The 27,325-nt window shown below is 44.7% G+C and overlaps 1 protein-coding gene across 2 annotated transcripts in view; it reads right to left on the bottom strand.

Moving 5' to 3' along the window:
• Positions 1–5,277: 5,277 nt before the first annotated feature.
• CABLES1 (Cdk5 and Abl enzyme substrate 1) overlaps positions 5,278–27,325 on the bottom strand; it is a 75,198-nt gene continuing 53,150 nt past the window's right edge. The window contains exons 4-9 of one of the 2 annotated variants that reach the window (XM_075494482.1): positions 23,775–23,874; positions 22,096–22,252; positions 21,205–21,308; positions 11,146–11,252; positions 10,005–10,212; positions 5,278–8,448 (exon numbers count right to left, since the gene is read on the bottom strand). In XM_075494482.1, coding sequence (XP_075350597.1) covers positions 8,308–8,448; positions 10,005–10,212; positions 11,146–11,252; positions 21,205–21,308; positions 22,096–22,252; positions 23,775–23,874 — 817 coding nt within the window. In that variant the 3' untranslated portion in view covers positions 5,278–8,307. The remainder of the gene's footprint in view (positions 8,449–10,004; positions 10,213–11,145; positions 11,253–21,204; positions 21,309–22,095; positions 22,253–23,774; positions 23,875–27,325) is intronic. The other variant, XM_075494481.1, reaches the window with a different exon arrangement.

The raw sequence follows: 27,325 nt of genomic DNA, 5'->3' as shown, positions 1-27,325 counted from the left end.
CTTGTGGCCTTGCAGACTTTCATGTTACCCTCCTTTATCTTTCTAACTAAGGAGCTGCTTTGGGTCACAGTCTGCCATTTCTTTAATATTTGTCCATAATAATTGTGCTGCCACCATCAATTAAATTCACCAGATATTTTTGTTCCTGGCCTCCTGCAGCTTTAATCTGAAACTTTCCAGTTTCCTGTCCATGGACACCATCACAGCCTGAACAGAGTCCAATTTTCCATTAATGGACACAGCAGGCTTTTAAAATAAATCAGATGAAGGGTGGAGTCTGCAGCTCCGGATGCACCGTGTGAAAGAGTCAGCCAGACCCAACTCCCAGTGCTGCACCAGCTTCTTTCTGCTTATCCTTGCATGTACTGAAATAATAAAAGGTGAACCAAAAGGAAAAAAAAAGCCAACAACAAAACACCTAAACAGCAGCAGTCAAGCGAAAAGCACCTAACAAGGAATAAAAGAAGAAACAGGATCTGACAGCTCTTAATCCATCTACATGATCCATAATTTAAACTGTGATACCTGAATGTTCCTTAAGGAGTACATCTGAATGCAAGGCCTTGTATGCTCCACTGACTGGCAGAAGTCTAACTCGGCCTGATATTTCTCAGGGTAGAGGAAATTAAAGACTGGGTACTGGACAAAATAGTCATTTTTTTTCTTCTATGTAGGTTGTTGTCTTAACTCAGCTCCAATCTGTACAGAAATAAGATGATATACAGGGCGCCCTGGAAGGCAGATGACAGCTTGCGGAGTCTTGGATTCAGAAAACATTAACGAACCTCTCGGGCTGCCATGGGAGATGAGCACTTTGCGGGTCTGGCCGTGGCTTTGTGTGCGTTGTCATCTTTGCCCACGAAAATACCCCAGATGCTGATTGGCATCCAGTCTCTGCTGCTCACTGGAGAACGTTTCAAGATAGCTGGGAGGATGTTGCTCTGGAAGAAGGCATTAAATATTGACCTTTCAAAAGCACTCTGTGTAGATGGGTTTCCATGTGCCTTGACGGGCTTCTGTGCCCATCTGTGCTTTTGAAAGATGTTCATTTAAATGCCCCGGGATTGCTTATAAGCTTGAGTTGGTCTAGTTTTGGCTAGAAAAAATGCTCACAACCAGAAGAGACTGAGATTGGAACAACCTACTGATGTTTGGAAATGTGTTGGACTTTGTCCATCTGAAATGTCTAAATCATGCTTAGATGTTTCTTTAAAATGCTTGTGCTTCATGAGCCTTTTGGCCTTGAAGGCAGAAGGAAGGTTGCTAATGACTGTATTTCAACCATGCTGTTCAGCACCCTTTTTGTCCTCTCACAGCTGGTGGGAGAAGAGATCCTTTTCTTAAGAAGAGATGATAATGAAGATGAAGGTGATGATGATGACGATGAGTAGTCATTGCATCAATTCTCCTTTCTTTAGGTGGGCATGACTTCAACATGCCTCAGTTCTCCCTTTTCCTCTAGGGATGCTCACGTGGACAAATGTGGTGATGGCCCCTTGCTTCCCTTCTTGCCAGCGCCGTGGGTTTCCTCTTAAAGGAAAGCTGAATGGGCGTTGGGTGGGCGCACAGGAGGTCTTACCCCAACGTGCAACCAAGAGGTAGCCAATGTATACAGGTGGGAACCAGGCCCACTGTGCACGCCTGCCCTGCGCTGAAGACAGACCCGGTATCTTTCTCGATTAACAAGGACTGCACGTGGCAGTTTAATCGACAGGAGTCGATTGCCTCGCAGGCTGTGCTCTCGCCCACAGAAGTGGGAGGACATGAGGAAGGTGTCTGGGGGGGGTCAGGCCTCTGGTTAGGGCTGTTCATACGTGTCGTTCTGCAGGGACATCCAGCCGCCGGCAAGTGGGGAGGGACTGGAGAAACAGCAGGGTCTAGACCGTTCATCCAACTCGGATGGTAACAATTCAGTCATTTCTGCTCTGAGTGGGATGAGAGCAGTTTAGAAATAAAAGCCTTTTATCCAGCTTTTTAAAACTTTACAGCTACTGTGTTTCTAGGTTTTTATCTTTTTTTACCAAAAAAACCCCCCCAACAATGGGGCTTCTGCAGTTGCCAGCAGAAAATCCTGCCGGAAATCACAGACTCCCATTGTTTTCTGCATATTTATAATTTTGTGAACGGTTCCTCCCTCCCTCACACAGCGTGTCAGGCTGTTCAGCTCTGCAGTTCTTCTGAGTCTGTTCCTGGTGCGTTATCTCCCCTCCCCATCCAGAGTGGCTGCTTAGTCAAGGCAATGGCGAAGTGTGGAAGGGTGGGAGAGGCCGTCACGAGTGTTGCTTTACCGGCCGGGGACTGCCGCCTGAGCTCCTTGCAAGGGGGGAGCAGACCAGCACGTAACGCATCGCTTGTGCTTACCATTTGGTAAGCTTGCCTTTTTTTTTTTTTTTTTTAGCATTCTATAAGTATGTTGAGATTTGCCATCTTACCTGCTTTTTATTTTAAGTTGTGTATATGTGATGATTGATTGGCTAAGTGTGAGAGAAGGAGAAAGGGCTGAGACCTGTGTGCTCCCAGGGGTTCCTAATGCACAAACAGATGGGCAGAAATTTAGGGAGCAGCATGGGGAACCTTTTGTCTTCTGGTGTGAGAGACTAAAAGCCGATGCTGCGACCGCCGTTGTCGTGCTGCGACACGATGCCTTTGTCCTTTGTAAAAACGCAGCGCAGTGCAGCCGTGCGGGCAACGTAAAGAATTGGTGTGGCAACAGAGGAGAAACAGGTGGCTTGAGGCAGTCTAGATGTCTCCAAACCTTTCCTTGCTGTAAGGCTCCAGCCTCTACAAGTGCTGAAGAAAAGCTTGTCTAAAGCTTAGTCTAAAAACGGAAAGAAAAATCCCAATATGCTCTCTCTTAAATCAATGAACAGAATCCATTCCTGGTAAACCAGTCTCTGTTTGTGAACACAGAGGCTTTAATACTGGCTTGTAAAGAACCAGGCTTTAAATTCTCCCCTTCTGCCTCTTCATCCTCTCTCTCTCCCAGTCAACTCTCGAAAACCCCCTCCAGCTGTTGGTAGAGGGAGGCAACGGGGAAGATGAAAACTTGTCCTTTGTGTCTGTATGTGTTGGGAAGGGGACAAGAGTATAAAGGCCAGCTCATGGATGCTGGTGAATTGAAAATAAGGAAACTTCAGGCCTTGTGTCAGTGGTTCTGGAAACCTGGCTTGCACAACTTCTTTCTCGACCGACGTACCCACTGATGTTAGCCAAGGCAACACTTCACTGCACTTGGAAGCTCTTGAAGAGGATTATTTTCTTGCCTCTTCTTTTAGTATTTTGTCTAACCAAATAGCAGAACTTTGTTAAGAATATCTGCTGCTGCTGAGGACCCCCCCTCATCCCAGAGTTCTCATAGGGGAAAGATTTCAGTGTCAAGTTAGATGAAATACTGACATGAGTTTAAAAAGTTATAAATTAGTCACCAATGAAATTTGACTGCAAACTGGAAGGCTGCTTCTGGTTTGATGAATTAAGTCCTGGCGCATGTCTAAACAGTGTAGCAGAGGCAAGGGTCCTAGCTGCTTTAAGATGATGCTAAGCAAGATTACGGAAAGGGGTGTATGACAGGCTAGAGGAATGCGTAGAAAGGGTAAACTAACTTCTGGTAGTAGCCAATATTTAGCTCTCGCCAAGGGAAGGAAGCGTTTGCTGCTCAAGTCAGCAGCAACTTCAGCAACTTCTTGGTTCCCCCTGCCTTGCTTTGAAGGTATACAGGCTATTTTCCAGGATCACAGTTCCGGCTCTTTCTCAGTGGCACACTGCAAGTGTTGCATCTCCTCTCGCTGTTGGTCCTGGTATTTGCTGTTGGGGTTTGGGCAAGGTTATTTTTGTTTATAGTGACTGAAAAGCTCTCCTCTGAGCTCATCCAGACCAGCAGGCTCCAGGCTGAGGCAGGGAGTCTCTGGCTGTATGGGCTTATAGGGAAGTCGGTGGGAAGGAACAAGGTTTAGGATTTCAGAAAGGCTTTTTTGCTTGTGTGCAACTTGCTTTGAAGGGATGCACCTGAAGTTTCTTTTTCCTCTTCTTCCCCCCCCCCGCCCCCTTGACTACGAAGTTTACAATGGAAGATGAACAAATTAAGTTCAAATCTGCCTCCCATGCTCCTTCCTCCCCTCCCCAAAGGTGCAATCTGGGACAGATTTCAGGCTCAGCTCGTGGCGGTGGCATTGTTGCTGTGATTGCTCAGTCTCTCACCTCGCTAAACTACTTTTACCTTTTTTTTTTAAATGTTTAATGTGGGACCTGGTGCCAAAAGCATCGTGGGAAGGTGTTATCATCTCCTAACAAACTACTCCTCACTGCTTCCAGAGAAGACTTACACTGTGGGCTCCGTATTTTAGGAGGCTGCAGCAATTAGCTGAAGTTGTATCATTTAATGTTACAGACTATCCCAAAGAAGCCATTGCCTGTTAGCGAGTAGTTTTGGAAAATGATTAGTAAAGCATTTTTCTGTCTATTGGTATGTTCTGGGGTCTGTGTAAATCCAGCTAATGTTTGTATTGCCACAAATATGATTTACAGCTGAGGGTCTCTAGAGAACCCAGCCAGTGATGGGTGGAAGTAGGGACCCAAACCTTTCGCATAACTTCATTGATGTGGAATGAAAATGCACAATAAATGGGTGTTGTTTGGTGAGACCACCTAGCTAGGTGTTGGATTTAGGGGGTGTCATAGGTGGAAAAAAATAGCTTGAATGCCAATAGGTGGTGGATAATTGGGTGTGCGCGCGCATGAATGTCCAAAAACTGAACTTTCAACCTGCCAAGCAGAAGCGGCTGCATGTGAACTACAACTGGTACGGGGGCCAGTTGTAAATTTTACTACCACCTGGACTAAACCGAAGTGGCGTATCCAAATTCTCCAGTGAACAAGGGGTCGTGAGACACGAGCAATGCTGAGGAGCCTGCTTGCGCCTCACCCTTCTGCACACCGACGGTTTGGACTGGGAGAACCAGGGCCTGGCAGCTCCAGGAGGAGCTGGTGCCAAAAAGAAGGGCTTAAGAAAAAAAAAACAACAAACCCAAAACAACGGTCTGGGAAGAAGAAGATTAAGATCTTGGCTAGAGGAAAGATCCTGGAAGTGAGGGCTTTACAGGGTGATGAATGCCAGGAGATAGCAAGGGCCCTCGGGCAATCCCACCACTGGGTTATTAATAAGCAGCTTTATGTCCCAGAGGAAGACAAAACCAAAACCATTTGACACATACAGATGAGAGAACAGAATAATTTTACATACTGTCACTGGTGGAAAAGAGTCTGCGTTTTTCAATTTTTTTAAAACTTTTATTTATTTTTTTAGAAAAGGAATAAACTCTGCATGGTAGAGTGTACGGTATATAATTTCAAAACAGAACAAGTGATATGGAATGGATTATTTTCCCAAACTATTTAAGTTGAACCTAAAATCATTTGTAAATCAACACTCATTACCATGTAAGACAAAGGCAAACAATCAACATGTTTTTTGTTTGGTACAGATTTCCTCTACCACTTCAGCCTGAATTTTCCAAGGGTTGGGGAGAAAAGGGGGGCAAATCCTGCCCATTGTCCTAACCATAATTGTACTGACCAAGCTTTGTGCTCTGAGATCTAGCATCATATGGCTTTATATACGTTCCTAAGTGAACAGTGCAACATCATCACCATCTAAAGTGTTTATTCCACATTCAAACTGTAACTGAACATCACTCCAAAACCCTTTCCCACCCCCAAAACAACAACAACGAGAACAACAACGAAAAGCAGAAAGTCTCCAGCAATCAGATTTCATCCCAGAAATCTGTGTAAACTGTAGATCAGGGTTGGGTAGCAGCACAGAAGACAAAAGATGTGACAGCATGATTCAATAGCGTCTCTAAAGACTACTGTAAGACTGTCATTCTTTAGTCTGCATCTCGCAATCACAATTTGCTTTTTCCCTGCAATACTATAAAGCAATGTAAAAAAAAAAAAAAATCAGACTCAAAAGCAAAAGGTAGAAGCCTTTATGGAAAGGTAAAGCTTCTGCTTAGCCTTGAGTGGTCGCTATTGGAAACAGATCTCTGCAATCAGAAGCAAACCTTGAACGTATATACACTATTTTGGTGGGAAGGGATGCAGCCAAGGACGGAAGCACTCCTGGCAGACCCGCAGACCGTTTTGGCTTGTAGGTCAACACTACACTGCCGTTTTGGGTTGAATAAACCGGCAGGGCAGCCGTAGGCGTTAGGCGCACTCCAGGCTCTTGGCTCCTCTGTTCCTTGGCTGCGTGGGGGCTGGGAGGAGGAGGAGGAGGGAGCAGGAGCACCGGCGAGGGCCCCCCTCCCCTCGCTCCGCAGCCAGCCGAGTGATGCGTGGGTTGCGGCGGCATGGGGCGTTGCACCGGGGAGGTAAGTGCATGCTTTTCTCTTTACCCCCTCCTCCCCAATCCTGTTGGAATGTATCTAATCAGTAATTAGATAAGTATTAATAATAACTGTAAGCTAGCACAGTCACCCGCCCCCTTAAAATGGAGGGAGAGCAACAGCATCAAACAAATTCCCCTTTGTCCTGACATGTGTAACCTTTCCAGATCCTATAGAGCAATCATACGCAGGCGTTTTTCATACTAGAATTTAAAGGAGTCAAAGCTGGTAAAGAAACTGGATGTTTCCTGGCCTAACTGAAGGAAATAATAAAACTGATTAAAGTAAGAGCGAAAGAAAGTAAGCATTAGTGTGTTTACATCCTCTGGTATGTCCCACTTCTCTACGTTCTGCTCACAAGCCCTTTCCATACTCTGAGCAAGCACTCCCAAACTTAGAGAGGTAAGGCTTCAGCTAAAATCTCATGCTTGAGATTTTAATTTTTTTTTTAATAAATACCATAACTGTAAGTATTTGACTTTACCGGATCCGTGTGGGGGATGTTGAGGGCAAGGCTTGTTAAGTGAACCAGCACAGGAGAAGATTGGACAGGGGTGTAATCTCACAGGATAACAACAACTGAACGATGTCCGCAAGCATGGTGCTAGCTTAGTGTGTATGTAGCATTGGGGAGCTTGGATGAAACCCTCCAGCTTTCTGGGTGTCCAGTCAGAACCAGGGAAGCTGCAAGAAGTTTTACTGTAAAACTCCAGTACTGAAATGTCTAAAGGAACTGGGCCTTTAACTTCAGTTCAGTGGGCACTGATTTTAGGTTTTGCACAGTCAATTCTAGTTAAAAACCCAAAACTTTAACGATAGCTGATGCCCCTGCTGTTGGAGCCTTAAGACACCTGTTATACTGCTGAGCCCTACTCTTTTTTTTTTTTTTTTTAATAAAACACTGTTTTAAGATACAGCACAATAAATGTGCTTATTACGCACTCTAACATAGAGCACAGAAATACAACACTACAGAGTGCAAGTCTAACCATCTCCACAGTGGGAAAAGTGCGAAGGTTAAAAATATGCATGTGGCTTAACACAAGATATTTTTAAAAAACATGACATGGAAATCTCATACTAATGCTTTCATCTTTATCACAAACATGACTGAAAACTCAAGGTCAGTTGCTGATCCTCCTCTCGTAGTAGTAGTAGTAGTGTAATCCTTTCAAAGGTACAATGTTGGAAAGATCAGAGAATAAAAAAACCAAGTGTCCAAAAATGATCCCATTTACCACTTTTCCAGTAGTTATGTTTTTCAAGAAGTAAACACGTAAGGTCACCTTGATCTTCGCCATCGGTAACTGATACACTCGGAAAGAGCTAAGCCAACCACCTGGACTGAGATCAGCTCGGTGTCGCACACACACACACACATGGATACACACACAAACACCCCACAGGAAAAAGTGCACTTTCAATTGCTGATACAAAAATAGATTGGCACATTCTTTTTGACACAGTGAAGATATCCTCTTTAAAAGCTTTTTCACGTTAAGAAGTCCTCTTGGAAGTTGCAGCAGGTCTATAGAAAAAGCGCTATGAGAATGCACTCGCGTGGGCTTCCAGGGTTTGTGTGATGGAGAGAGGGGTGGTCACGGAGGCTGCCCTTCAAATTTTTGCCTACTTTTATAGCTGTAGTCCCCACAGGTAGGGTCAGTCGCCACCCAGTTTCAGCACGTTAACCATTTACCAACAGCTCAGTCTTCACCTGCTTTGAGAAAGTAACGATACGTAAATTTGTCAGAGCTGAGAGTCTTACGTCGACGCAGTGTTTCCTATACGTTGCCGGAAAAACTGTTTTGGGGAGAGAGAGAGTGAAGTGTTAGGAGTCTGATTTGCATTTCCAGTAGTAACTGCGGCTCAGGAGAGCCAAGCGGGAACAGTCGGGAGCCCCTTCCCCGCAGGGCAGCCAGCGCTAGGAGTTCTGCACCAAGCGTCTGTAGTGCGGCATCACTTCGTGCTCGGGAAGGTGGAGAGCAAACTCCAAGGCCACCAGCACCGGGAACTCGAAGGCGATCAGCTCTCGCCTGTTCAGCCGGAACTTCTCTTCCAGTTTCTGCAACGACAGTCGAGGGAAAAAAAAAAAATAAAAAAAAGTCTTTGCGAATGAGGATTTGACTTTCTAGTGCTTTCTTACAGATGACATTATTCAAAACACGGATGCTGCTGTCATTAAACCTCTGCCCTGCTGGACTTGCATGGCTTTAGGTTTAGAAAATGAGAGCAGGATGAACTGGATGTTCTGATTCTTCACTGTGAAGGTGAACTTACAAAGCTCAGCCAGCCATGCTATTTCTGACATGCTTGTCATTTCACTCATTCCATCTCCAGCAGATACATCTTCTAACGATCATAGTGATTACCACTGCAGGAAGAGGAAACTCCTGCCTCCATGCAAACATCGAGATCACTTGTGTAACGGAACACATGCCCACAAACTTCCTGCGCTGCTTGAAATCGCTAATTTTCCTTTCAGCATTAGACTGTGTTTACAACACCCTATTGGGGAAATTATTTCTGCTACAATTAGATACATTTGCTCTTAATACCTCAGAGGCAGAAGGTGTCATCTGCGACAACCACAAGAACAGTGAGTAACAGAAACTACTATCCTCGGGGGGGATGAGATGGGTTTCATAGTTGGCTTTCTGCTGTAACGTACTAAACCTCCCATCTGCTCTGCCATTTTCACTGGATTTGGATGCTACAAGTAGGCAAACAGCTGTCCAGGGGTATTTCCGCCCCGTCCTCTTCTTATGATCTCCCTGGCTTGCTACTTCTCTGCCCACTGGGTCTACTGAAAAGCTCAACGTGCCTTAAGGATGGACCAATGTTTCAGGATAGCAAGAGAGGCCAGATCTTCCAACTCCCACTGGGTTGACTTTTTTTTCTGGTTATTCAGAGGGCTTTCTAACAGAGGACTGTCGACCCAGAAGGGCATGAGTCCAGTTCTGCCCCCCAACCAAGTTTCCATGTCTCTTGACCTAAGTGAGTTGGTTGTACCTGCCCTAACTTTCTGTAGCGTTAAATCAGATTGGTATCTCGGTGCTTGCAAACAGATTATGGAATAACACTCCCTTCTGGTAACTCTTTCATATGGAGTGGGTGGAAGACCAAACACGTTACCCTACAAAAAAACAGTTGGGGTAAGGTGTTCTAATGGGAACGCTTCTTCAGGTTTTCTTGCCCAAAAGCTTAACTTGATGAAAGAAATACAAACTTGGTAGTCTATTAGACTCCCTCTGAAATTAGTATCTGCATTTATCTCTCAAAGGAGACTCCTTATTGAAATTCTTGAAAACATAATTAAAAGCAAAATTAATTTCCTGAGGGTTAGCTTTTGACTTGCATTGACAGAATGGTGTTCAGATACCTCTCAGACCTCACAGTACCTGACACCAGGGTCTTCAATCATATCAAACAAGCTTCCCACACCTTTGCAGTGACATTGATCACCACTACTTCCACATAAATGTATAACAAAAGAAGGTATTTAGCTGGCTGTACAGCTGGAAACCTAGAGGAGAGCGTGACCGCTGACAAGCAGGCTTGCGTAGGATCACACACTGGCACTTCATGTAGAAGGAACACTGGAAACCTATGGATACGTACATCTATAAGATGCTTGACTTCATGTTTTCTGAGGTCACTGCCAATTTTGGCTGCTAAAAGAACACAGGCTCCAGCACAAAGCTTTCTATTCTGCTTGTTCAGCTTCCCCTTGAGAGCGAGCTTCTCAAAGTAGACAAAGGCCATGGCCACTGTGGGCTCTTCAAAACCACATTCTTCTTGAGCAAGCTTGCGCATTTCTCTCTTCAAGCTGAGTAAAGAGACCAGACAAGTATGCTGTGAGCTGCGTTTTAAAGCATTTCTCATTTCACCCTAAGAGTCATACTTTCAGAGATTTCTGCTTAGTCAAATGGAGGGGAAAAGGAAAACATAATTTACTGGGCAGATATCTTTATACTCTGTTTTGGGGACACATTCAATGGCACATTTTGACCTCGCCCTTCCCCCTCACTGCCCCCAACAGATAGTTGTGTCAAACTATAAAAGCAACTGAAAAGCTTTGACATTTTTAGAAACAACATTTCATCACAGGTCTTAAGCCGCATACAATTTATCTAGTAACAACAGCTTGATTGCTTGTGCTCTATATGCAGCTTTGCTGCTGGTTATGGTTGGTTAAATCCAAACCGACAGCCCTTCCACGTACTGCAGTATTGTCTGGTTACGGAGCAAGACGACTCAGTATGCTTCTGGCCACTTCAGTCACATGAAATTATCATTACTTCAGTGTAGCAATATGTCTAGCCTGCTACACTGGAAACAGTGATGAAATACTACAACTCTGCCGTGAAGCTGACCACTTGTTTTGCTTCTGGCCATGCTCTCTGGCCAAGGCACAAAAGCCAGCATTTCTCTTTCCTCAGTCTCGTTTTTTAAGCTAAGTGCCATGAGCTTAGAGACTCTGTTATTTTTCTGGATATTTTAGTATAGTGCATGCCCAGCTCGCATCCTCATCCCATTAGATGCCGCGTTTGACACCTGACCGGTGCGTGTTTGTACATTCCCCTATCTTGTTTACTCAGCCCACTAATCAAAGCAATCATCTGACTTATTCTGCACCTCTGCTGGTCACTGCTCCTGGAAGATCCATCAGGGCTGTGCTTCCCCTCGTGTACAGCAGCAATTGCACTGAAATGTGAGACAGCTGCATCACGTTGCAGCCTCACCAAGCTTTGCAACGTACCTTCTTATTTTACTGAGGGTTAACTTGATGTGAGGGAACTTCTCCTTAAAGGTCTCATTCATGTCCTTCTTGAGATCTGATGGCTTCACGTAGTCTATGACTGTGGTCTGTAACACACGGTCAAGAGAGAATTGCTCTTTTAGTTTGTAACAAACAAGATCACTCAATTCCCAAAGGCAAGGAATACCAAACAAGTGCCAGTCAGTCCCAATGCTTTCAGTAGAGGGGAAAATCAAGTTTGAATTAAGGCAACAATTTGTTTGTGACTGCTCCATCAGAACAAGTGACCTGAAATCTGAGATGACTGTTCAGCACAAGCCCTGAACAACACACACCTTATTAGGATCCTCCAAGTATCGCTAAGAGTGAGTTTAAGCTAAATGTGGGTGGACAAAACCTAGCTGAGAAGTCTTGTTAAACAACAACAAAAAAATCATGATAACTGATTTGATGACCAGATTTTGTGTGCAGATCTCCATGCGGTTCTGAGACATATTGTGAGTTTCTCTCAAATTGATTCTTCAAAGGAACTGCTGGTACAAGTTCTTCACTGCCATAGCGTACATTTGTGATAAAATAGGTAATTAGCCTGCATGGCAGGTCATCCAGTAGAGTGCAAGATAGTAATGCTGTCATAAGTTAGGCAATGAGTGGACAAAAATATTGAGTTAGGACAACATTCAAAGTCTACAGTCTATTTTCTTTACATTGAGCTTGCTATTCCTTTTTGTCACAACGTAAAGAATTTCCCCAAGGTAGCAGAGGGCCCTCCCGGCCAGTACTGCAACACCAGCGCTCGCATCTATGGGTGTGCACCACTTCTCTCATTCCTTCAGTCTTCATTCAGGAAGCATTTTACCCAAATCCTCTGTCATCACTCACCTGGCCAAAATCTATCAGCTGAACAACAAACCAACCTTCATTTTGGGGATGTGTCAATTCTCTTCCTGGCTTTGGCTGTTCTGCCCCTTGGACAGAAGCAGAGAAGAGCCCCAGCTTGGGCATCCAGGGGACAACCTGGTCCCCAGGCACCCAGCTCCTGGCCAGCTTCAAGCACGGGCAGTGGGAGAGCAGCAGTCTGCAGTGCAGTGCATTCTCCTTCCATTAAAATAATTTTTCCCTTGTAATTTCTGTTTATGATTAACCCATATTATGTCAAAGGGTTGTTAATGCTAAACAACAAGACGTGGGAAGAGGTATGCAAAACACTTGTTGCATGTTATGCCTTTATAGAAGATGAAGCCTTGCTGTATTATATCCTCATGGGAATCTAAATCAGCCAAAAAGACCGACTGCATATGCTTGGAGGTTTTTTTCAAGAATTAAAATAGTATACGGACGGGCTTGGGGAGGAGAGAGTGTAATGGCTCTAGAGAGGAATTGGACAACTCTTGTTATCCGATCATGTTCTTGTCTGGATCTGAAATGAGCATGAAGGAGAATAAAACACACCTAACTTTTCCTGCACTTTATTTAGGAGATATGGTACTGAAATAATGGACAACTATAGGAATTTAAAAGAAAACAGAGCATGTATTTCCCCTGAATAGCACACAGCAGTATCTGAGGTAAACACACTGTAACAGAGAGGAAAAAACCAACTTCTTGCCACAGGGTGTTGTTATGGTCATACACACGTTTTAAAATGTGGGCCATCCTGCTATGTGATTTGCAGTGTGAGAAGCATCATCTGCTCAGATAAATTCTCCCCACTACGACCTGGCAGGTAATTCTGCTGGGCACGTCACGCACAACAGTTGCCTGGTGTTTTCCTACGTATAAATGCTTGTGAGCCCCCTCCAACACAGTTACGTGTTAGGGACCAGTCCAAATTTTGCTCAATAAAGGGGATAATTTATTAAAGAAATTCAGTCCTATTACGGAAAGCTACCAGTTACAAGAAATCATCAAAAAGGAGAAAGCCACATCAACCCTCTTCAGCCAGCCCTGCTGCCCTGCATGCGTATGGACGAGCTCCAGCGCAGGTCCGGGCAGACACTGCAGTGCCATGGAGGTTAAAAAAGTATAGGCTGAGGCAGGCAACGCACCACCATGCCCGAATAAAAGGAAGAGAGGAAAAGACAGGGAGGAGAACCCTTGCCCTACCCGGGGTCGGAGGGAAAGGCTTCAACTGAATGTGCGGGTCTGCCTGGTTTTAGTCTTGCTGAGGTTGGAAGGACGTACGTGCGCACCTCTGCGGCCATGGCTCTTCGTCACAGACAACTTCTCATGTGCTTCATCTCACCTGGCAGGGCTCAGCCCTCCGAAGCAGAAGAATGACGATCTTACCAATTACTCCTCTCCTTTCTTTCCCTGGGATGTCACTGCCTGCCTACCTACTCCTTGGTTGTGCTGCCAGAAGATCATCAGCAAGTTGGGTGCTTCTGACACACAGATACGCTGGGAGTTTTATGTGTTATTAAGAGGGTTCCTCTTAGTACAGCTATAAGAGGCCTATTGAAACAAGCCACGTAACATAATTTAGACCAGTGCCATCTGCTACTCAAAGTACAGAAGCATCGGTCCATGCTGCTCTTACTTACAGAGTCAAGAGACACTGAGCACGTAAAGGTCACCCGCTATTAAATCCAAAGATGATTTTAGTTCCTACCAGTACTTTTTGGTTGTCTTGGGCAATCCTAGAAAGAATGAGCTCGGTGCTACCGTGCAAAGCTACACCACACCTTATTTCGTGCTTCACTGCAAACTTAACTGCCTGTTGCTTGCTCTCCATTACCACGGAGCTCCTTAGTTTTATCTTAATTATCTCCCTCAAAGTGATCATGGTTTTTTCTGGCAGACTTGCATTTGGCTCTCTCCAGGTAACCGTCTTCCCTCGCACAGAGGAGGGTGCAATCACGCACGAACCTCGCCTGCACGACAGAAACCACGTCGCTGCAGAAAGTGCATGGAAGCGGAGGGAGGACCCGACCATCCTCCAGACTCAGCTGCACAGAAATTTTGCCGGACAGCAAGTTTCAGTTGTTTTCACCAACAAGTAGGTGCCGGCACGACCCCAGCTCCGTGGGCGACTGCACAGAGGGGGAGTAAGCCCTGGGCTCTGCCACCCAGCAGCAGCAGCCCCCCGGGGTGCACCTTTCCCCGCGGCCGCTCCGCGGGCACCATCTGTTTTACCTGGGACTCCTCCAGCCCGTGGGAGATTTGCCAGAATTCAGCTAAATTCTCTTTAGAAGGAGAAAAGCTCTTTTTTAAAATTTTATTTAAAGCAAAGCACTCAGAGGCTTGAGAATAAACAGACAGCTTAGAACTGAAAATGGTAAGGAGGTACGGCTATTTTTAAACAGAGAGATTTGTCAATTTTGTCCCGTTGATAAGAATCTCCCCCTCCAACTCCGTATACTGCTGCTTCCTGCGAGACAACAGTCTCTACGATATAAATCACAATAATGAAATCCAGATGAAAGCTGGTGTGTGCTGGTTTTGATTCATGTAACAGGATAACGGCAGCATGTTTGAACACACTGGCTCTAAGGCAGCTGTCTCATCTTGTCAGTGCCATGCTGGAGAGCTCAGCTAACTGCCCTTATTCTCAAGAAAAGGCATTGTGCAACTTCTTTCCCCCCGCCTTGATTTTTTTTTTCGTAGCTGCTGCAGAAGCCCAACTTCATCTGAGCAGTGGGATGCTGTTTGCCCAGCTGGTGCCTATAGAAATGCGTGCATGTGGGACCCTGCCCAGCAGAGAGGCAGGCAGCAAAAAAAAAAGAGTATCTGTTGACAGGTAATTTAAAAGCAATGCTGAATTACTGCCTGTTGAGCGATCAAATCAGCTACCCCTTCTAACTGTTTCTGACCAGGCACCCGAGCACCCCTCTCACTGTCACGCCATGGCTGGGCACAGCACCCACGAGGCTACATAGAGATCCAGATCCCCGACCCTGCTCCTGCCCGGGGCACCTCCTGCACCCCGCAAACAGCTCGGCACCAAGCAGCAACCCCCCGCCGCTGCCCCTGCCCACGAGGGCTGGAGCAGAGGAAACCTCTGGGGTGGCCCAGTGGCCCACACGGACCAGCTGGGATCTGACACGGGAGGGCTCTGACCTAACGTCATCCTTCACTGCCCGCTCTCTGCTCAGCGTTTACGTTTCTCTTCTCTGTTTTAGGCCATTTCATTGCGCTTGAGCCGCCTGCGAGTCCCAAACGAAGCTGCCATGTTGAGGAGAAGACATGACTGTAAACGGTGTGGACTTCTGTCTGTCTGGAACAATTCTGGTATTGCCTGTGTAGGAGCACTGTGCCACACCGATGCACCAAATTTTATGGCGGGTTCGCAAATATTTCCCTAAAAAGAGCACAGCGTTTTTCTACCCAAACATGCTTTCTTATACATAACATTATTCCCTACCAGGCAGGCACTCTGCATTCCCAGAGCTGTCAGACACACGAGCAAGGCACTGGGAACGACCAAACTGTCTCTCTCATACTCTAATCTCAAATGTTTGTAACTTCTGTCATCCAGAAACGTCTGTTTTGTTTCTCACAGCTTATTTGCACAAAACAGATTTCACTTCAGCATTCAGCAATACTCCTTCGTGAGCTCTGTTCACGTTCTCTGTATACAAATCTGTGTATGTATATTTTAGTTTGGCAATGGAAGTTGCACAAGACAAATGAAAGCCTTGATATATGGTAGCTGACAGATGCCTGGACAACATGATGAATGCTTCAGCCGAAGTCTGTACTCTGCACACTTTTTGCATGGCTGGCAGTTTTGAACGTGGAGGTTAGCTTGTGTGTTATTCACAAGCATTTTCAAGCAGCTGCTTTCTCATAGGAAAGCTGTATATATAGTTTCATAAATACGGGAGGAGGGAGGATGCCTGAAATGGTTGGAAAGACTGGCAAGATGAAAAATTGTTGAAAATAAATCCTGCTTTGGCATGCTACCAGTAAGAGATGATCTAGCCTTGGATGCCTCTATCTCCCATTTAAGAAGGATAAAATCAGAATAAAATAGGTGAATAAAATGAAAGGTATATGATAGGCTTTCTTCAGCTGTCGTTACTGTCTACCCTTTGACAAATCTGCTTCACGGAGAGCAGACAGAAGACTGATACCTTTAACAGGCTTTCAGTAGGTCAATGGTAAGTTCTCAACCACGAAACAAATGAAAAGAAGTCAATGACTCTGCACTGCCTGGCTACCTTAATGCATACCATAGGTGACCAGTAACCATAAACTGTCAGTAACCTAATGCATGCACTTATGGCTGAAGATGCATATATATGGGAAATGCTGCTAGAGCAGAGGCTTAAAACAGTGATGGAAAATGGGCGAGATTCCTTCTTTATAATAAAAAACCCCCCACACACCATAAAAAAAGGAAAAGGAAGGCTAAAAGAAGATGTTCCTGTTGTTAGAAAGTTAATATTCAAGGATTTTAAACTGAAAGATTTAGAATTTCACAAAGCAAATAATCTCAAAACTGCCTCTTTGAATTAAAGTACATGGAAGGATGCCAGTTTATTTTATATGGTTAACACACTGAAATAATTCTCAGTTAATACAGTGTGTCATTGTTACAAAATACGTGTTTATTGAAGTCTCAGCCAAATATAGCATCAAATGCATACAGCACAGGGTTTAAATATGACTATATACCACCACTGTGATCCTCTGCTCCCTGAGGCTTTTGGGTACAAGGTCAGCAGCTGATAAAAAAGCGGTCTGGAGATGCTTAATTTACAACTACGGAAGCGGCTCGAAGAATAGGGTGACAGCACCAAAGGACGCCGGCTGTAGCGGAGTACTCCTGACCTTGATGCTCCGTGTGAAAGACAGAGCGGGAGAGTGAGAGACCGAATGCACTATATCATCATGCAGGGCTTTTGTTAGACTAAACGGCCAGGGCAGCAAGTAGTTCTAATTTTAAAATCACATTGGAGGACTAATATTCGATAACGCACCCTGGCTGTGCTCGGCACTAGTCCTGGCAAATGCAGGCTGACAGTCAGCCTGCCGTAAGAGGGCTGCAGACTTTTGTGACGTGCTTTTTTATTAGTGGTGTAGAGATGTCAATTAATGCACTCAAATTGCAAGTAAGTACCCAAACCAATTTCCAAGCGTATCCCTTGGGCACGGATAGACGGATATTGCAGGGATGTTATTACACAAGGGTCGCTCAAAGCGAAGATGCTACTGATCTGGGCTTTTCTTCTTTTGCTACAAGTTTTGGCAGCGCACAGCAGCCAGCTAACGCGCTCCTGCGTTTCTGTGTTACCAGCAAAAGCAGGACTGCGGGGTCAGCCTCGCGCCTGTTGCAGTTTTCTCCTTCTGCACGGAAGGAGTTTGTTTCTGCTGGCCAGAATGCAGGGAGGGCAGGGAGACAGTGCCCAGTTTGGATGTACCCTGGTCAACGCGAGACTCGAACACAGAAATTACTGCTCTGTCTGGCAGATAAAGTTCCCGTTCTAAAGAGACTTAAGAATCTGCAAGAATTCCTGTTTTAGCAGTATCAGCCAGGAAGACATCTGTTAACCGTGACATGATGTTTCCCTCCTCCCCCCGCCCCCCAGCATGAAATTCTTCTACCTCTTACTGTTTATATTGCGGTAGAGATTGTAGACTCTCCTACAAAGGCAACATAAAGCAAAATAATTTCTCCGGGGTAGACCGGAATTTAAATATGACTAACACAATTAATAGAAGCCGCAGAGTTTGTGCTGGGAAATTATTGAAGCTGCTTTTTCAGAATCATCCCCTGACAAGCTGTTTGGGGGTATTACTTTTAGAAATGCGACAGGGAGTGTATACCCTTTCAAGCTAGGAACTTTACTGTAAAAAAAGACCAAACTGAAAGCACTTCTCCTTCCCCACAGCTATCCTCAAGAAGGAAGCTCAGCTACTCCTTGAAAACAGCTGAGGACTTGCAGTTAAAAATCCTCTGCAAGTCAGGACTAATTCAGCCCAGTACAGTTACAAGACTATAAAGTCGATGTCAGTGATGATAAACTCAGGCTCCACAAAAATGGAGGGAACTGCATGTCGCATAGGCTTGCGTGCTAACTGCATGTATTCCAGAGTAAAATCCAAGCAGGACCACATATTTTGCCTCTCCTATGTCTCAGGATAAAGCCTGCAGTGTTTACTGATGCAGCATTCACACAGACCTCCACGGCGTTTTAACCAGCAGTGAAATCCTGGCTTGCAAAGCACGAGCCGGGCTCCCAGGAGTAATACCGGTGCGTGTAGCCCTGTTCCGCGGTCAGCGCCGCAGCCCACCATCCAGCCTTGCTCATCCACGCTGCCATGGGTTCACATTCCTCTCGCACACCTTCCCCCCCTTAATCGCTCTGACATCCATAAGGAGCGGGGGGGGACGGGGGGGGGAGATAACTACAAGCTTGCAGCTGCCAAGCATTAATGCTAAATGCTGGCCAAGTAACGAAACTTTAATTACAAGCTGCAGCTCTCCACACACAACAAAATGTTTGGCGCTGACATCAGAGCTGGTCTCAGCTGCTCCGGCACTTGCGAGAGGCAGTAATTACAGCTATATTCCGCTCAGGACCAGAGACTGCTTTCAATCTCTGTACAGCAGCTCTACAGCTCCGCGGTCATTCGGCAGACGTCTCTCAGTACCACGACGGCTGTGCACCGTCAGGAAAAAATCCACAGGTTTCTCGCCGGCCTCAGACTGCAATTTGCTTTAACTGCAGCATACGCCGATTTTTATATTTGGGGAAGAAAATGACTTGAAATTACAGCCTATTACGCTCCTGTTCACACTGATGTGAACTGTAGGGAGGGGGAATGCCAGCTGAGTCCGGAAAGTCTAATATGGATGTGAGTAAAGTCTCCTACATAGCCAATATGGCCCTATATTCACCAGCTCAACGCGCAAGCCCTCCCTACCCGCAGCCCAAGTTGCAAAATCCTATTTAACCTGCAAGCTCCCGGGACACTCCGACTCTACCTTTTCTCCCTTCTTGCGGCTGAACAAAGCACCAGCCCCTTGTGAAATCTCTCAGCCAAGCCCTGAAGAACAACCACCCACTCTTCGGGTTCTTGCAAAGCTGTGCAGCTCCTGCGTGGCACCACAGCTATGCTGCTTCGACCAGGAGCAGGCAAAATCCTTGGACCTTGGACAAGAGAGCTCTTGGCACGTGCCAGTTATTCTCACCAACAAAAGAAACACAGCGCTTAATGTCCTTCAGCCCTTTCTTAGATTAGTGCCTGCCTTCAGAGAGGGAGGTGCGAGTCCTGCAGACCCTCAGGCAGCGCTGAAGAAGTGATGGCTGGAAGGCAAATTCAGGCAAAATAACCCAAAATGTGAAATAAGGCATTTAGCCAGACACAGCAGTAATTAACCCCTAGAGAAAATGAAAAAGCAGGGAGACCCCTGTCAATGCAGATATACTCTAAACAAACAATGACGCTGATTTTAACAATTGCCCTTGAAGTTCATTTTTCACCTTTAAAGCATCTGATCGTACCTCTGTCACAGTGGAAATCCCCAGTCAGCTCCTTATTGCAATAAAAGTGCCCGAGAATGCTGTGGTTAACCAGCATATGGAAAAGAAGGGCATGGAAAACCTGCTCCTGGGCCTCGGAGACCTCCCCTGCAGGACGCTGTCCTGGCTGTCCTACTGTGACTTGCCCAACCATGTCCATCTCAGCACCAAGTTGAAAAGGGATCAAAGACCTCAGGTGATCCCAGAGGACTCAGATTGCCTGGCGCACGTTCGCAGCCTGAGGAAGGCTGGAAACACGACCCTGCCTGCTAAAGCTATGTTCCCTTTGCGTGCCAGTTAACAATGTCTTTCTGCGTGAGGAAAGACAGTTCCCTGTCCATGACAATAACCATATCAAAACCTAACAAATATTTTCCCACCCAGATGCAGGTGCCATAAAAGGTTGACACTTTGTAGGTTGGCAGCCAAAAAATAACTTGCCAACCCTAAAAGTAAAACTGGCTGAAAGTAAGCAGAGGACATACTGGACTTCACACTTGAAAATTTAGCACAAACACAGCCTCAGAGCTCAATTAAGCCTTTCTGTGCAACAGGCGGAACACTCCTGCCGGCAAGGAGATAAGCTTCAGTCTACATGGAACACGTAAAATCCACTTATTTTGAAGAAGGAGAACTCAAGAGCCCTATTATCAAATAAAGACCAGGGTGGGGGGCAGAAAGAACCTACAAAGACTGTATCTTTATATACTTTAGCAGTTTCTTAAATCGTATCTGTGTTCCAAGTTAAGTGAGGACACGGATGACACTTTAGACCTCACTGTTTCAAATCCTATCCTATTTGTGTATAAATAAGAGTAGTAGGTCACCACTTTGGAAGAAAGAAAAGCGGCTTTTCCCTGCTGCCTGCTACTACTTTGGGTGTATCACGCAGACAGATACATGCTCAGCTGCACACGACGGCACTGCATCTTGCAATGGTCCTGCCAAAATAGCACACCAAAGCCTACAGACTTGGTGCAAGCGAAAAAAGGCTACAGAAGTCTCACCACAGAACACACTGAGTTAGAGCACAGATCGAGGAACAGTTATGTGTCTGTATTGTTACGGGTTTGGATATAGTGAAAAATATACAGGCTCCGCTCGTAATTGCTGCAATGAAAGGAAGGACTATCCCATGGTGAAATAAATACCTGGGAAACAAAGGCTCTACTAGACGCCGAAGCGCTGTTACGAGGAGTGAATGATAAGCATCAAAACACAATGCAGCTTCGTGACTTCAGAAAAACCCTAATGGGCATCCTCCTATTTTGTAATAGATGCCAGTTAGAGGAAGTATAAATTTTCCTCTGAATGCGAGAGAATGAACGCATTGTTCGAACAAGCCTTTCATCTAAAGCATTTATGAAATACAGCGGTAATAAAAGCATTTACTTTTGTAATACCTCCACGAGTTTGTTTTTACATGTCCCGGTAAGTAACTGTCATTTAGAACAAAGCATTCCAAACAGCTCTTATTAGTAGATTAATAATAATAATCTTCTTAAAATATGGCCAAATGTAACCTCAACCTTCAAAATATTGTTACCAACATTTATCTGTGCTACACCTAATTTTGTATATCACTTACCATATATGAAGGAAATATTAAAACCCGCTTATGTTTGCCACATGGCCATTGGGGATCATCTAAAAGATTTGGGTCGTATTCAACAAAGTCTCCCAGGTCACTACCTATAAAACAATGGTAAATGTAAGAAAGGAATTCATTACATCAAGAAATCTCTGGGCTTAACAGGAGTGGCAAATGAGTTCACAGATAATGCGCAAGATGATCTTCATGCAAGATTTTTGAAAGAGTCGAAAGATTTCTCTAAATCTTGAAATCTACTAATCTACTAATACAATTTGCAAAGATCTAGAGGACCTATGGCTTATGAATTACCTGGCAAATGTGAATTTAGGGCTCAGAGAACTGCAAAATTATATAAAGCTCCACAATGACTTTTATTCCCAGCAAGTTTTCATCTGTTTATGCAGACGTTTTGATTTGTTTCATTTAACATGCCAAAATATCTTAAGCATATAGTGCTTTGGCTTATGTTTTGTGCCTGGTTTTGTAAACACAGTCCTTTCCAGCCTAATAAAGGTCACAAGTATGATTTACACCTTCAGCTTATGACTACCGTGTTGACCCTGTAAATTTTCCATAGCAAAGGAAGGTAACGATGAGCCTGATGCAGGAGGAACAAACAATGCTGGTGACAGGAGGAGGCACGCCGAGTGCCATCAGGGGCTGTCAATATGACCAGCAGTCTTGTTTACTTAACTTTCCACCATCCATAAGCCAGCTTTCCTGGACAAACAGGGAACGAGCTCTGTTTCACCCACAACACGAGACTATATTTTGCTTAACTTAAGCAAAAAAGGGGGCTAAAACATGACATATGTCCGTCCTGCACAATAGCTGCCTATCAGCAGGCTAGGGGAGGATATTAAAACAAGCTTCTTGAAAAGTTACCTGCATCAATGCTCCCCTGGGTGCTGTTAGCTCTTGCCAAAGAAAGGCTACGATGGCTTGCATTGCGAAATTGGGAGAAGGATGAGGTGGAGTCTATCGTGTTTCTCCGAGTTCCCAGAGCATTGGTGGGAAACAGGAACTGTGTATAAGAAACTGTCTAAAAAGAAAGTCAGAACGGACAGACAGTTACTACCAGCCCAGCTCGGCCGCAGCGGGATGCCTTTGGTGCATCCCAATTGGAAGCAAGGGAAACCAAATTAACGAAGGATTTTCTGGATTTAATAGTTAGGCACAGATGAATAAACACCAGTCACCTACATTTGCTTCAGTGCAGTCAGTTTATCCATGCAAAAAAAGCTTTTGCAAAGGCATTAATTCTTCAACAAAACAAAACCACAAACACACACACACAAGCTCTAACACGCTGGATTTACAAAATCCTGCTCAAGGGTCAGATTTAAAAATATGCCAGTTTGGTTGGGTTTTTTTCAGTGGACCTTCTCTGTAGCAGATTTCAGCTGCCTCTTTACTGAAACAGCATCATCTATACGGGTCCCTCAGCACAGAGCTGCCAGAGGCAAATCACTTGAACGTTGCTAAACTTAAGCACTTTCACTGGTATTTTTCTCCTTTAGGATTTTGTCTGGCAGAGTCTTATTGGTGTCTTAAGTGAGCTCCAGTTTATAGCAATGGTTGTGGGAGATCATTTACTACCTCCCAACATGGACTAAGTGTGAATGAATAACCTGCGACAAAATTATTTTTAGAGCGTACCGATTCTCTGCTTGTACCCTTGGCCAGGAATAGTCTACACCTTGCTTCTTGCAGGTTTATTTTCCAAAAACAACATTCTATTGAAGAAAAAAAATGAGTCTCAAGACTCTAGACTGGTTTACAAGGAGGTCAGAACAGGTATCAAATAAAACATGTGAGCTTTTATTTATTTATATGCAGACAGCCTGTCCTCAGGAATTTACAGCCTGTGGTCTGGCCTGACACCTGGTTAGGTGAGCACGCCGTGTGCAGCAGCATTGACCTAGGGCCTTTAAATCCATATATGACAGCAGACTGGGTACACTGAACTGTAAAACATAAATCAGGCTTTCAGCAAAAAATGTTTTAATTTATGATTAAAATCGTCTCTCCTCTATGCATTGTTTAAAACGGATCACTTTCCCTAAAGAGTCATAATTGCTTATTCTATTCAAGTGAATGCAGTCTTGGATTTTGAAATACTCATCAGATTTGTACTACTGTCTTTCTGCTCTTTGGAAAAATATACTGTTAAGCAACATTTATTTTATTAAATAAAACTGAGAGCAAACAGAGTTACAGCTTACAACTCTCACCAGAAATTATTTTCAAGCCCCTGACAATATACGCTGCAGTGATACCTCCTGCTACAGCCAGGGGAAGGCTGCGCAATTCAGTAACGCTTTACAGACTCAGATGTTGCCAGAGGCAAATTTCTTCAAGGAGACAGAGTTGTTTGCATTGACAGCTTGGGCAGTCCTCCTGAATTTCTGCTAAGCTTATTTACAGTTTGCACATACGGTGCTTTAACTACTGTGTTACACTGCATGTTATAATTTATGTTTATATTTGCGCTTGTAATTAGTTAAGCCATTTTTTCCCTTGTTAGATACAATCTAAGGGAGTAGGAACTGAAGCATCCCCACCTTCCCGTCTGCTCCGAGCTCCACACCTTCAAGACCAATTATCTCTTTCAGACACACTCCAGCAGAATGGCACTGGCGTCCACCGTCCAGCTTCATATCCCTGGGAAACAGAACCAGAGCAGAAAAGCTCTCAGTACACACGCCTTCTTCACCCTCCACCACCCAATGCTGAAATAAGGTAGCAGCATTAATCTAAACGTCCCAATGCAAAGCACAGACCAGACAACTTTTCCTACGGGCAGCACTTGTGTTGTCTAAAATACATTATAGAGAAAACCCTCATTTGGTTCCAGGTGGCACCTCATACCCCACCTATGGTGCAGAGCAAGGTTCCCCATCATTGGGTGCCTCTGACAGAACCTGGCACTGGGAAGGAACTGGAAGTCATATACGCTTCAGGTGAGATCCATCAATGTAGCTTGAACACTCGACTGCCACGTATCCAGCAGACGGACGCTCCCAGAGTACATACCCACGTCCCCCTATGCCGTCGGAGAGAGTTAATTGCCCGTGAAAGCCTCTGGGAGGGATTCCTGCTCCTCTGAGCACAGGGCTTTGTGTCCAAAGCCCAGCGACCCTCCTGCTGGAGGCCAGCAGGAGAAACCCAGATCTCCATCGCCTCAGGATGGAAACTTGGGGATCTACTTTAGAAGGACTGACCCACACAGCATCTTACACTTGGAGGTAGATGAGATGGCTGAGACAACCAGGCTGTATCCCATGCTTTAGCCTCACAATCAAAATGTGAATGAAGGTAAAAAAAGACTATGAGCAAATTTGTGCTCTTCAAACGACAGCTGCATACAACTCCAGAGTATTTATCTCTCAATATTTTCCTGGCTGATTTCCGCTGAGGTCCAAGTATGTACTTAAAAATCTGTGTGGGAGAGATGCTGACGCTGAGGCAGGGAGAAGCCCTGCAGGCTCTTCACCCGATTGCAGGGCTGGGCTATCTCCTGCTGCGCCTCTGCACACCCTCTTTCCTTGTCTTCCCTTTCCAACCGGTCACTCATTTTATTTCTCTGAAACATGGCAATCGGCGAGTCCCCAGTAAATCATGTACCTTACTGCTGGAAAAATCCAACATGTCTATCTGCTGGAAAACATACTTCTGTGACAAAGGAAAAGGCTGTATCAAGTTTCTAATCCCAACAAAGTCCTCTTAGTTTCTTGATTGGGGTTCACTTAGCACAGTGTCACATTATCATTCCTGTTTCCTGATATCATGTTACTGAGGGGCTGGACAAATAATTATGTAAAAATAACCCTCTGTCAGAGGCATGGGATTAGCCTCTCCGCTCTTGCACAGAACATGCTTAAAGGAACTATTTCTCATAGAGATAAATGCCAAATAGTAACCATTTCAGCAGGTCTTATCTATGAAACAAACACACAACCTGAGGAAGTCCCCAAACCCCAAAATGAAAACAAATATCTGAATTACCTGAAATAATATCAGAACAGTTTAGTTTCCTTCCACTCAAAACCTTACAGACGTAGAGTAAGAAATAACGCTGTTACGACTTTGAAAACAAGTCACGGAGAAATTCCTCCATGCAATTAACAGACAAGGATAGATAACGCTGTAATTCATCAAATGAAAATCCGGCACCCTTTGAAGAGTCAGCACAGCAGCTTTAAAAAAAAAGAGCAGCTCTGGGGACTGAAAAGGAATCAGTGCTCTGGGAGCAGGGTCAGCTGGCACGTGCGAGCACACGCGGGAATGATTCCTGGACATTAGCTGAAGATCAATGGACATTAATGACTCCATTTTCCCATCTTTCTGATGTTTCTGAAGAAGACTCTACCTTCAGGACCCTGTGAACAGGGGTCACTGCAGTCATTCTCCCTCATCCTAGGTGTTTTGCAAGGGCTACTTAGGATCTTCCCCTCCTCTACATATTCTCTATGTTTCTAGGTAGTGTATGATTGCTTGTGTTGTAAAACAGAGTAATAAAATACTACTGTTTGGAGAGAAACCTGTCCCGAAAACAGAATTAAACTCCCTTTCTTGAGGAACATCAGTACTAAACAATACGCAGTTTCTTATCTTAGCATATAAATGGAAAGGCTCATCCTAGTTTATACACATCCTCCTCTCACAGGTAAAAAAGATCTTGGTGAACACCTAATAAGAAATTCCTAGGCAACTTTACTGTATCCTTTTTGAGTTCCCTATCGCTACGCTCAACAGCAAGCTAGTCAAGTTTTTGCAGGACAAGCCCTGATTTTTTTCCCCTCCCTCCTATTACCGTCAAAAAGTTCACGAATGCCTCAGCAAAGCTCTCGCTGGGAGAGCAAGCCCAAGGGCTGACACCGTGCTGCTGGGGGAGCCCCAGCACAGCTGCTTCCTCCCCACACCCCCAAAATCCCAAGAGCAACTAGGAAAGACCTGGGGGATGCCTCCGCTTCGCCCTCTCCAAACGGCTGAGTCGTGCCCAGGGAACGGTCAGGACGGTGGTTTGGGTACAGCCACGGCACCAGTGCTGCCAACCACCGCCACCAAGTTCTTCAGGACACATGCCCTCGCGTGGCACCGCGGTCAATGGGCCCCACGGGGCAGGAGCATATGGAGGATAGGCACTTTATATTAAAAAAAAAAAATAAAAAAAATCAAGCTTTCACTGTGTTTCAGTTATTTAGACTACTGACGGGACTGAGGAACTGTACAAACCAATGTCCAGTAGTAAAAGGTGCTTACAAAATGCAGAGTAGGAAAGATGGTCCTTGCCAAAGAGGCTTTTAAGTGAAGACAACTTCTTTCCTCCTCTTCCTCATTTTTGATTTTCCTGCTTTATTTTCCAAAAGTGCTTTTTAACAAAGTTTTCAAGGGATTCGAGCAGACACCAAAAAGCAAAAATAAATCATGGGAACTTAATTTTACTACCTTCACTTTATTTGAGCAGGGAAAGCTTGAGGAAATTAAAAGATCAGGGATGACATTTCCTTAGGAGGCAAAAAACTAGATCCCAGTTTCTGACAAAGTTTGGGGTACCCTGATTTTCATCAGTGTCAAGCTCTAGCTATTGTATTCGTGCATACCATTTCCAGAAAGCTGAGCAGTGTTATAAACTACACTCAAAACTAAGCATATTGTTTTAGTTACCCAGGACTGCAGAAAAAAACCAAAAGTTTCTCCACGTAACAGAGTTCACAGATTTTCTTGGAACAGTACCAGGTGACTTGGGATCCCAAATTTGTTGTGGGACAGTGAAAAGTTTTACTGAGCAGGTAGGTAAGAATCAAAACAGGAAATCTCACTGTGTCTTTTATTAGTCAGGCCAGGATTAAAAGAATATAAATTGGATGCTATTACCTTTGGAAGTATAACATTTCTTTAATGAATCAAACGTTATGCTCTGACGTGATCTACAAAGGCCCATGCAAGATTCCTGCTGGGCACTTGCTCTTTAAATGACAGCAACAGTTGAACACTTTAACCTGTGAATAATTTAGGAGTCCATTAAATATTAAAGAGATTTCTAGATACATGAAAAAGCCTTCTCATATTGCAAAAAGGAATCTGATAATTGTTATTTAGAGATGTAAGC

This window comes from Mycteria americana, chromosome 2 (assembly GCF_035582795.1).
Source record: "Mycteria americana isolate JAX WOST 10 ecotype Jacksonville Zoo and Gardens chromosome 2, USCA_MyAme_1.0, whole genome shotgun sequence".
Taxonomy (NCBI): Eukaryota; Metazoa; Chordata; class Aves; order Ciconiiformes; family Ciconiidae; genus Mycteria; species Mycteria americana.
Note: the sequence above shows the minus strand (reverse complement) of the source record. Positions and strands in the feature narration are given on the sequence as shown.